The 12,399-nt window shown below is 37.2% G+C and overlaps 1 protein-coding gene across 1 annotated transcript in view; it reads left to right on the forward strand.

Annotated features, from left to right (window-relative positions):
• Positions 1-12,399, forward strand: part of POLR3B (RNA polymerase III subunit B) — a 73,455-nt gene that overhangs the window by 29,313 nt on the left and 31,743 nt on the right. Inside the window, exons 14-19 of the mRNA XM_027886646.1 lie at positions 225-425; positions 1,328-1,490; positions 2,950-3,103; positions 5,043-5,117; positions 5,869-5,967; positions 9,499-9,626. Of these exons, the coding sequence (XP_027742447.1) occupies positions 225-425; positions 1,328-1,490; positions 2,950-3,103; positions 5,043-5,117; positions 5,869-5,967; positions 9,499-9,626 (820 nt within the window). The remainder of the gene's footprint in view (positions 1-224; positions 426-1,327; positions 1,491-2,949; positions 3,104-5,042; positions 5,118-5,868; positions 5,968-9,498; positions 9,627-12,399) is intronic.

The raw sequence follows: 12,399 nt of genomic DNA on the forward strand, positions 1-12,399 counted from the left end.
TCTGAAAGAGCAGTTCTTTGGTTTCAACTCTTTTTTAATACTTAGTACAGATACACTGTAACTAGGAGTTTATATGCAGATAGGTAATTAGAAAGTTGTTTTATATAAATGGGCAACATTTGCTTTGCAAAGCTTCTCAGATATCATTCTGACTAGATACTGGAAAAAGTCAAGACGGGGATAAACTGTAATAATTTTTTTGAAACATGAATTTTATTCTACAGGGTAATTGGTCTCTAAAGAGATTCAAAATGGACCGCCAAGGTGTGACGCAAGTATTGTCCCGCTTGTCTTACATATCTGCTCTGGGAATGATGACTAGAATCTCTTCTCAGTTTGAAAAGACAAGGAAAGTGAGTGGTCCTCGATCACTGCAACCATCTCAGTGGGGGATGCTCTGCCCTTCTGACACTCCTGAAGGAGAGGTGAGGAACTACTGTTTTGCTTTCTGTGTTTATTTTGAAGCAGGTGATCCTCCCTCAGAGGAAGAATTCTGAAGAGGAGGTTTCTGGAGAGGTAGATTATCCTCAGCCTGAAAATGCATCTTGTCTGTCTTCTGACAACCCTGTTTACATCCTGGTCTTCCTTACTATATCGCCTTTTTTCTCCTGAGTGACTTGTCCAAAAACAGTTCTGAAATCATTTGGGTGTATGAGGACAACATGAGGGCCCCCCCAGTTTTGCTGCAGAACTACTTGCTCTCTTTTGGTCAGAGCAGAAAGAGGGGAGTCCTAAACTCCTATCACTTTGTTCTGTAATAAAAGTTCTCTTTTGAAGTTGCAGCATCAACCTGCAATTTTTCTAGAAGCACGTACCATTATTTCTTTAGCCATTAACTTGAGGAACAAAACCACCTTTGTATATTTTACTTTAATGATATCATCCATTTATTTCAACCAAACAATTGATGCTGACAGTCTTTTTGTTTTGTTTTCCTTTTTTTCTCTTTTTTTTTTTTTTTTGAATATACTGGGAAGGGGGGAACTGTGAACTTTCCGTGTTAGTATGTACTCAATATGAGCTAGTCTCATTAAGCAGCTGAAATATAACTGCACTGTAAAAGATACTTGAATCTTTTTCATTCAAAAGCATCAATGTTTGTGTCAGAACTTACAGAATATCTGGAAAATTGATACATTGATTTTGTATTTCCATTATGTTGCTGAGTAGCTGTTGCTATGAAGAGCGAAATACAGGGTTATGCATGTTTGGATAACTAAGAACTACAGCTTCAATGCCTATATTTTGTATTATTGTTATTATTTTGTAAATGCTAAAACACTGGAATAGAAGGAATAAAATATGTGTGGTGTGTTGTTTTTTTTAGGCTTGTGGTTTGGTTAAAAATCTTGCCCTCATGACTCATATTACTACAGATATGGAAGATGGCCCAATTATTAAATTAGCCAGTAATCTTGGAGTTGAAGATGTCAACTTGCTCTGTGGTGAAGAACTTTCGTATCCAAATGTGTTCCTTGTTTTCCTTAACGGTATGTTACTTCTCAGCAGTCTTGACTCTGATGTGTTGCTGATGGAGAATTGGGCTTCAGAAACCCTCCAAAAATTTCTGGAGCACAGTCAACTGCAGATGTTGTTTTCCACGTGTAATTAATGTCCTCTGTAAATATTTCGATAGGGTTGGGCAAAGTAGACAGGCCAGATCATGACACTTAGTTACATGAAGTTGTGTTTTCAGAACTCTGACTGCAGATGTCTGTAGCTGAGAAATTGAAACTTTTTTCAAATTTCAGCCCTGTTTTTAAGCCTCCTTGCAGAAATATGTACATTCAACTGCAGATTTTTTTTTCAGACGTTGACTAAGGGTGATGCCATTCACAAAGTACTTTTAGAAGAAAGCTACTGCTAAATTTGTAATGCATTTACAAATTCAGAGCTTTGTTTACAGAATGTGTTTAGTATTCTGTAATCTTTAGTTTTATATATATTCATGCACTTTAAAGTGCCTTTAAGAAGAGAAGCATCTGTTGTTTGCAAAGTTTAGCAATGCTATTCTCTTTAAGATCGCCTTTTAAGGGACATTTTGCTTTGGGAATGATTAGAAAGAATTAGACTTTGGAAAACAGCCCTTGGTATGGAATAAGATAGTGTTTTCCCAAATGTAGATGAATTAGTACTGAGGCAAAACAAGTTACTGTTCAGTCTACTAATTTGTGGGTTTAATCCATAAAAAATTTTAGTCTTGTGAATGGATTACTTGATCCTGATTTAAACCTGTGATCGAAGAGGGCAGAAAATCTGTTAAGTACAAATCCTTTAAGCTATAGAAACCTTTGTACTGTCTTATAAACTCCCCAAACTATCATCCCATGTCTTCTCTTTTGAAGTTTTGTTTGAAATGTGACTACGCTTACATTTATTTTATATATTGAGATTACTTTGGTCAGGTGACTCTGTAACTGAATTTTACTCTCCTGTTTGTTCATCATGCATCAGAATACTCAAGTATGAGCCTGCTAAGATAGCCAAGTTGAGTGAAGTACCTGAAGGAGGAATTGTGGTGCTGTTGTGAGTGATCACATATATTAAAAATACCAGGACTTTCTAAAATTTCTGACAGGCAGCAGGACAGTGCCTTGGTCTGTTCTTGTAGACCTTGGATCTGTCTCAGGTGAAATTGCAGATTTCAGAATTGTTTGTTTGTATGCCAACCGGCGAATGGCCGCCAGAGCAGAAACAGATTTGAAGAAAGCTGGATAAAGCACACCATTTGGTTTCTGAAGCTATTTGGAGATGTGCAGGTAGATGACCTGTGAAATTATGACAATTTTTTACTGAGAGGAAAAAAAAGCCCATTCTTACACACATAAGCAAAGAGAAATTTTACAACACAACTTATTATTTGTAAGAAGCAGGAAGTACTTCTGTGCGTGTAAATAGAGTTTTAGATGTGCAAAGGATGCACCAGGTATTTATTCTCTTTCTGAATAGGTAACATCCTTGGTGTCATACGTGATCATCAGAAATTAGTCAACACATTTCGAATAATGCGTCGAGCGGGTTATATCAATGAGTTCGTTTCCATCTCTACCAACCTGTCTGACAGATGTGTCTACATTTCCTCTGATGGGGGGAGATTGTGCAGGTAAACATCCTGTCAGAATTACCTCGCTACTGAACTTATTGTAAGCACTGTTTCGTGCATTGTACAGATAAAAGCAAATTCAGTAAGACTTTAGCATATTTTTTGTCTTTAAATAGCCATCTTTCAAAACAAACAGGACTGAAAATATACTATATAGTTAAGCAACTTATAAAACAAAAAAGTCCAAATAAATCCATTTTACCTATAAACAAAAGTCAAACCAAAATGTTTCTTCTATCTTCTTTAAAAAAAAAAGGGGAGGGGGAAATTAAAATCAACCTGATTGACAACTCCAGTAATGTTCAGTGTCCTTGGAGGAACATTTTGTAACTTCCTGTAAAGTGAGAAACAAGCAGCCACTTGCTTGATATTCCATGGGTGTCATATCACATTTCAGACTGAGAAACTGCTCTTTGTCTTCAAGGGTGCAGAACTTCCTCAGGCATGTATACATGTTTGTTGTAATACCAAGAAGTATGTCTCACAATTTTGGATTATTTCATTGCTTACCCTTAAGTAAGTAGGGAATTCGATAAGCCTGTAAGGAGGGTCACCACCTTGTGATGCTTGTGGTCTTTATTAGATAGAAAGAGTGCCCAAGTAGCAGTCCTGTCATGGAGGAAATTGGCTGGCTAAAATGAGAAGGAGTGGAACATAACAATATTCTGAGGCAGAAGATCAGGTTGATTTATAGTAGCAGCTAGAGAGACCCCAGTCAGATTATGGCAGCACTGTGCTAGGTTATTTACAAGTAAAACATCTCCAAATCCAAGTAATCAGCCTAAAGAACAATGCATAAAAGATGAACAAAGCAGAGATTGGGAGAGGCAAAATGAGTTGATGAATATATACCTATTTTAACATGTGTTAACATGTACTTTAAAGAAGCAGCAGTCACAACTGCGGGTGGCGTTCCACCTTATCCATTAATTGAATCTCAGAGCGTGCTGAATACAGTTTGAGGCATGCTCGAGGCTCCAAAATAATAAATGTATAAACCATCAATTTATCGTACCTGGTCCCAAGATCCAGAGTAGGGGCATATTCAGTGGCAGAGAAGTCATTTTCCAGTCAGGGTTCGTATCAGCCATTCTGTAGTTTTGGAGATGCAGTAAAGCTTCCAGTTTGTAAGATAAAGACAAGGGAAATCATGCAGATTTTCGGGAGTTTACCAAGTTTGCTTTGTGGCACCCCTCACCCTGCAATTGTTCGGATACCCCTGTTAACCATTTAAAAGTACTTATTAGTCTTCTAACCGTTATTTAGACTTTAGAGGGGACTCCACAAGTCTCTTGTAGCTATTTGCTGCTCTTTATAAAAGCAACTTGTCCAAATAGCAATGGCCCTCGACGTTTCATTCTTGCATGCCATCCTTTGTGTCAGTGTTTTTGTTCGGTAAGGAAGCCTTCAGAGATCCGTGTGCTGTTGAAATTTATGGATTCATCTGAGATCACCCCTAGTAAATGCTTGTACCACATCATGTGGGTAACCACAAAATGCGTTCTTGCATGTGGACACTTGAGCACAAACTGTTCACTCAGTTTTCTATAAAGTCTCTGCAATAGCCGTAGTACTTAATGGTGTTCTTAGCTTTGTTGATTGGGAAGTCTCAAGTCTTTTAAAGCCATCAGCAAAATCTGTAGGTAAAACTTAAAGGTTAGTTTAAAAATTTAAAGGGGAAAAAAAGGCTTCCACCTCAAAATGGAAATCTTGATTTTTTTTTTTTCTGGTACTCTTTTTAAGTACTTCATAGACAATATGTCAAACCAAGGTCTGAATAATTACTGATTGTATTTATGTGGATTTATGAGTTAAAGATGAACAAATTTTAAAAGTAGTTTATAAAATAGATTGTGCATAAGTTCTTAATATGTAAGTATATATTAAGTTACCTGCCAAAGTATTTGCTATGACAATCCTTTTTTTTTTTTATTTGCAGACCTTACATAATTGTCAAGAAGCAAAAACCTGCGGTTACAAACAAGCATATGGAAGAACTGGCTCAGGGATACAGGTACACAACTCAAGTAGACCATATTAATCTTCACTAAGTAAATACTGTGTCAAAATACTTCAGCCAGTCATTAGTTCACAATCTTGGGGTTCACTGTGAAGAGAACAAGTCTGCTCTCCTCTATAAATTAATCATTGCTATAAGGGAGATTTTCTGTTTAAGTCAAATTAAGTCTTTTCTTCTTATTTTGTTACCGCTATGAAATTTGGTGATTGTAAAGAATAAATACTTTTGACAGCCTCATCTTTCTGCAAGTGGAAGGCCCGAGGCAGTGTCATCCTTCTCCTGATTGAAAAATCTAACACCTTGAGGGAATATCGACTTGACCATCCTAACATGGGCACATTCAGAATTAGTTTTGGAAGTCCTTGCAAATTCTTAAGCTTGTTTGTTTGAAAAAAGCACACACAAAAGTATTTAACTCTTAATTACATTTCACAAAACCGTCACAAAAACTTGCCTGATTACCCCTATATTTCCTTACATTTATATAGGATGACAAGTGCATACAGGAAGATTTTATTGCTTATTCAAATAAGTAACATTCATCAGTCAGACTGAAGCAGTGAATGGGCAACAGGATTATTTAAAAAATGCATTTTTTGTTTTAATATGTAATATGCACAGAAATTTTCCTGTAGAAGTATTTATCTGGTTTAACTTACTACATTTCTTTAAGATACGTACTACAATTTTATGTTTGCAGAAATATAAGACAGTCCTTCTAGTGTAATTTTTAATTTATCTGTAGGAATTTCGAAGACTTCTTGCATGAAGGCCTTGTTGAATATTTAGATGTGAATGAAGAAAATGACTGTAACATCGCACTATATGAAAATACAATTAATAAGTAAGTATGCATTCAGGCACTGACAGAGGGGAAACTTTCATAGGGTGACCCTCTGAAATGCAAGCATATAAATAATGTTTTCACATGTGCACACTGCTCCCTGTGAGTGGTTGAAACCACTCCAGGTGAAAGCTAAAGAAAGAAGTCTGTTCACACACATCCTAAATTATCACAGGATAGTTACAAAAAAATATTTTGGTTTTTGGAGATCTGTTCCTACCAGTAACTCCTAAAAATATGGAATAGTTCAAGGTTTATCGTTTTTGGGTTTTTTTATATGGCTATTTTTTTTTTTTTTAATTCTAATCATTGGGCTGCTCATTGTAAGTAATTTTATACAATAGGTATCTGGAAAGCAAATGGTTCCACATGTTGAATTATTATCTTAGCATGTCGTGATCATTGTTTGGAAATTTCTCTTGTGTCTGTGCAGTGACCTTAGACAGCCACCTTACAAGAAGTAAGGGAATGAGACCTTCCCTTTGACTGTTGGGTGTATAATAGGCCCCGATAAAAATGTCTGTATCATTCTGTGTATTCTTTACCACATATGTTAAAAACATTTTTGATATGTGATTTTGATTCAGAAAGATTTCCAGATTTATTGTGTTTTCCACCTATTTGTGGGACCTGGTGCAGTTTTTTCCTTTCTCACTGTGATTGAAGAGCCCACATTAAAGGAAGGAAGAATTTTTAAAGAGTTTTTAAGTCCTGTCTTTTTAATTATTTTTTTAATGTTTCTCTGACAATATCCTGTAAACTGAAGGCTGTGTATGAGGTTTTAGAAGTTATCTCCTGAAATGTTTGATCAGTAGATTTATGCAGAAAATGTATTTTCCAAATAATCTGTCCTGGTCAAGCCAATTCTCCTGGAAGCCAATTGGAATACATCATTGATTTCAGTGGAGCTGGATGAGACCTTCAATTATCTTTAACCTTTGCCAGATGAAATGCATTAACTCAGCTAATTAAATTGCATTGCTCCTGCCCAGGCTTACGAAGACTTTATCACTTTAAGAACTTGCTCTTGCATGCTCTTGACTGATTCTATGTACATGAGTAAAGGCACGTGAATAAAGCGCACACAAAATGACAATTGCTGTCATTTGTGCCAAAATTAAGTAATTTCCACAGAATACCAGAGCCAAAAAGTGTAGGTTACAGGGCACCTGACTCAGAAGGTTAATGGGAGTGTATCCCATGAAATCACTGCTGAGGCAAAAACGGGAGGAGACGGTGAACTGCAATGGACTAGTGTGAGGAAATTACTTCAAAACAACTGGCAAAAAGTTGTTGGGAGGTTCTTGTATTGTCCATTTTGAGGTTAGCTTCAATGCTTGTGGCTAACGTGCCCTAAGGGTCTGAGCTTGCATCGTATGAGTACATTGCTCCTTGTGTTTGGTAATGATATTCCCTACATCCCGAGTAGTTAATTTGTGTCCTCCCTTTTCCCAATGACCATCTTGCATTTGAAATGGCATGACCATGTAGGTACAACTTGTTCTCTGCTTTTGTCAAGTATCCCATTAACATTCCTGCTTTTGTAATGCAGGCTTTTTTTTAGCTACAGTATCCTCTCTTTACTTTTCCAATCCAATTAGGGGGTTTTTCTTTGGAGGATTTGACTCTATTTAACATGTTCAATTTCTTCCTTACACATCTGTAACTCTGATTTTCAAACTCACAAGGTTGCCTTGCTTTCTTGGACCTGTTTCCAGCAGTGGCATTTTTGACCTGCAGACGTTGAACTGCTCTGTAAAGTTTGAAGGTCTCTCTTTAGCACTGTGGAATACTTCATAAGATACCAGAATCTGCATATGTTGCATCATCTTTGATCGAAATAGGGTTGACCTCAATGGAAAAAGACTTGTGTTGAATACCCTGTCTGAAATGTGTAGTTCCATGCACTTGTACCTTCTGAAGAGATTGTTGAACTTCACTATCAGTAAGTTTCAGTTAAGCCTCTTGTTTTATTGTTCAAGAAGTGTCAGCAGCTCTGTGAGGTTCTGAGGAATAGGGGAGCAGTCTCTGCTTTTAAGTTTGCTACTGGCTCTTGAGACCATTTTGCAATTACTTGACTGCAGCTGGGGTTCTACCATTTCTATTTTCTTGAAACAGGCTTAAGTTAACACGGCTGCTTTCTGTCAAGTGAAGGAAATAGTGGCTATCCTCGGCCCAGCCGGTGATTTTTAGGTTGCTCAAGCATATTTGTGATTTATGAAGATTTCTAGGACTGATAGAGGGTTTGATTGGCTTACTCCTCAGGGTTTCCAGATTTTTCTTTCCGCTTTTCAGATTGCATTTTTTTTCCAGTAGTACATACATTGTTTATGCAAGTTCCTGCTGGCACTTGTCTTAGGCCTATATGTACTTTTGGGTAATTCCTAAGCTTTTGTGAGCTTGTAGTGCTGTTGTAGTAAAGATTTTTCCAGTCATTTCCTTTACAAGGTTTCAGAGTTTAGTAAGAAAAACGAATGTGTTTAAATACTTAAAAGAAAGTCTTCCAAAAAACTTCCAAGAGAAGTCAAACATTAAAGATGGAGTTTTCAGAATGCACTGGATTTAGATGTGTGGGAGAAGCATTGTATACCTAAACCCAAGCTCTCTGTAATAAATCCAGGACATGAAAGATAGGCTTTGAATAGATTTGGTTATAATTATCTGTATTTCATAATTCCCCATTTCCTAGTTACTTATCTTGATTTAAATTCATATCTGCTGCAGCCAAGCTTTATTGTACACTTCATCCTCAGTTATTAGTCACTCCACTTACATCCCAATGCATGCTATAATTTAATTGTCTTTACTGAGCGTGGACTTTCTCCTCTGAATCTCATGCCAGGTAGAACAAATTTTGTCATCTCTCAGTCTTTACTCCTTTACCCTTGTCTTTTTACTTCTCGTCACTATTGTCTTTTATCAGTATAATCGCTTCCAAAATATTTGCAGAGCTTTTCAAATACTGTTTCGTTATGCTGTATCAGCTGTGGCACTGGGTCTGTTTTGGACACAGATGTTTTCCCTTTAACTGTTAATATATAACTAACCTTGGAAAACCAGAACTACACTTACTGGTTTTTTTCAATATCACACTTTGTCTTGCTCTTCCTTCCTCCATCTCCCCAGCTGATTTCTGGATCTCTGAGCTTAGTAATCTAATCTAATGACTGTCATTACATGAGAAGGCATTCCTGAAGGCATTTTAGGTCTTACTGTATAAACTATGTTTTATTGTCTTACTGAGCTCCCTCAGATGGTCGTTATCTGGAGGCTTTCTCTCCAGGATGGAATAAACCCTCATTTATTTGTCCTTCATTTCTTCTCATATGGAAATACCTAAAGTCAGAAGAAAGTTGCTGTTGGGTTTTTTTTTTTAATAAAAATAAAAATCTCATAGTGAATCCATATTTTAGGGTCCTACTGACTTACATTTTCCCGAACAGAATTGAAGTATTATGAGAGACTACTAAATTAAATAAATTCTACTTGTTTGTTCACAAGCCTGCTATAATTAGTACTCTTTCTTTTAAGAGATACAACGCATTTGGAGATTGAGCCTTTCACACTTCTTGGTGTCTGTGCTGGGCTGATTCCATATCCTCACCACAACCAGTCCCCAAGAAACACTTATCAGTGTGCCATGGGGAAACAAGCCATGGGTAAGACTTTATTTTTTATTCCTTTTTGAAGTGTTATATAGTTTTTGAAGCTACGTAGCAAAAGTGACGAACAGAGAAACTGTTAGCGTAAAAGCTATGCTAGGAAAAGTAAAGGAGCACTTCTTTAGCTTTGAGGAAAAAAGAGTTTACCTCTGAAAGTTGGAAAAATTAAAATGAAAAAAATGCCAGTCAGTTTTACTTATTGAAAACCGTATATGCAGGTCTTAAGACTTAAAAAGGAAAATTGGATAAAGTGGGACACTTCTGCTTTTTTTGTTGGATTTTATTGATGATCATCATAACTTTCAAGTTTTCAGCGTAGCTGCAGGACTGGAATTTTTTCTCTTTATGCTGTGATGTACTGTGTGTTTCCAGACAAAAAGAGTTTAATAGTGTAATCACAAAGAGAGGCAGAGCAGCGATCGAAGAGCATTTCCCTGAATATTGAGTAGGGGAGCTAAAAATAAATATATAAATAGTTGTCATTGACATCAGAGAATAAGAAGAACCAAAATGTGAAAGAGAGTGGTTAGTTACTTGAACACTTTCTGCAGCTGTAGTTTAAAGTTTAGACTTTCTCTGGTTTGGATGAAAAGGGCAACTAATGCCACAGCTAAGTGACTGAAACAAAATTAATTCCCTGTCATGTAATTTGACAGTGTTATTATCTGGTCACTCAAAACCAACTGTTTTGTAAATTTGCTGTTGAGGGTAATTGACATCAGGTAAGTTCTAATCCTTCTTTTAATACACAGCTAAAGTAGCATTAAAGCATCCAAGTCATAACAACCTGTGATCAAGCCAGAGTGAGTCCCACGCAGGACCTGAGCAGTCACACATCAGTTCCCACAGCTGGATTCAGCCTGGTGCTGTACATACCATGTTCATCATGTCTCGTATTGATGGCTTGCTTGCAAGTTGAGAGCTACAGTACCACAACTTTGTGTCATGAAGAAACTAACACGTCAATTGGATTTACTAAACCTTTTGTTTAGTTCTGTGTGTTCAAAACTGAAACACTGCACCTTTTGTGAGGCTTCTCCAGTATAATTAATAGCAAAGTAACTGCCTTATGCTGAACTGTCATTTTCAGCGCATCAAAACAGCAGAAAATAGCAACAGATGTATGTTCCCCCTTTAAATTAAAAAAAAAGGGAGGAGGGGGGAAGAGGAGCGATGCAATCTTTTTCCTTACAGTTCTCCCCCATCCCATTATCTTTCCCCCACCCCCGAGTCTCTATTTTATGACTATTAGTCTCAGAAGGTTTGGTTAGTTACCACACACAGTTAAGCAGGATCAGTGTGTACAGAAAGCCAATTCAGTATCTGTGGAGTTCTTTTGTAGTTTTCTGTGTGAAGGTTTTTTTCCCCGTTTTGTTTTGAGTGTCATTTGCAATTCATTGTCTGTGTTTTCTGAGGTTGGTGTATTCAGCTGCTTTGACCCTAGGTCTTGCACATTTAGCTCCTTGGATACAATCCTCTGACGTTCCTGCTGACGCTAGGAACACAAAAGCCATTGAATATCTTGTGCAATAAAAAAAAGCCTTTGTTTCAGTTTGTTATGACAAAACACCTGACTGAAAGAATAAGCAGCTAGATAAAAGTACATTTTAAAAGTTGGCACATGACTTGAGCTATATTTTGCTCTGTCTGAAGCATCTGCAAACACCTGAAGCTTTTTTAATAAGTGTTTTAAGAAAAGCCACCATAAGTGGCAATATATAGGGGCAGAAAAGATTTTCTCTACACTTACTGACCAAATGAGACTTAGGGGATATTCCTGAAACACTGCACATACTTTTTTCTCTATTTTTATGAAGAGATGCTTCAAACCCTCACCTTTAAGTAACCATCTACCTTTTGTACTTTCTTTCCCCACAATGAAATTGTAGAGCAGGTCCTGGTCCAATATGTGGAAATTGGTATGTGCAAGACCTCTGTGTCACTCCCTCAGCTGTCAAAACCTGGGGGAATGGAAGGAGCCCCAGGGTTCAGACTGGGAAAAGAAAGCCTTGAGCTTCTCAACACTGACCCATCCCCTCTGACTACATCTCGGGGCTGTGCAAGCAGCTTTGGACAGTCTTTGCTCTTTTTTAAGCAACATTAAGCCAGGAAAAGGTGTGAAGGCACAAATAAATGGAGAGTGGACATCAGAGCTTGCAATGGGGTCTAAAATCTGTACCCCTGACAAGTCCTAAAATATTAATGTTTCTTTAGAGTAGCATTAAATGTCCTGAAAAATACCTCCCTTTCGTGGTTAGATGAGTGATCATCTTGGAGGACGAGGGCTGCGCTTAGTGAGAAAACTGGATTTCAGTAATATTAAATTGAAATTAAATCCCTCACTTATAGCATAGATGATTTATCATATGTTGCAGGTTGAACTGTGAGACTGAGGGGAAGTTAAGTGGCAAATACAACAGCAGCTGCAAGGACCTCAGTTGAACGCTGACATTTCAGTACAAGGTTAACAGTTGTAGCTTAAAATCTCAGCAGTATTTAAGATTAAAACACAAGATGCTGTGCTGTTTTCATTCCATGGGTTCCTAAAATAATGCTTAAGAGGATCAAAGGCTTCTACAGTTAGAGAAATAGTTTTAAATTGATCTTTTTACTTCCCTAGAAAAATAGAAGCTTTTACACACTACCTCTGTGACTGTGAAGTGTTGTGATATTAAAAGAAAAAACAACAACTCTTACTGTATCATGTACATTCTGCTTTGCTTCTGTGAGGTAACAGAGCCCTTTTTATGCAGCTTTGTGTTATGCAGAA

The sequence above is a fragment of the Empidonax traillii genome, unplaced genomic scaffold (assembly GCF_003031625.1).
Source record: "Empidonax traillii isolate 1590-97213 ecotype Southwest subspecies unplaced genomic scaffold, ASM303162v1 scaffold191:size1449129, whole genome shotgun sequence".
Lineage (NCBI taxonomy): Eukaryota > Metazoa > Chordata > Aves > Passeriformes > Tyrannidae > Empidonax > Empidonax traillii.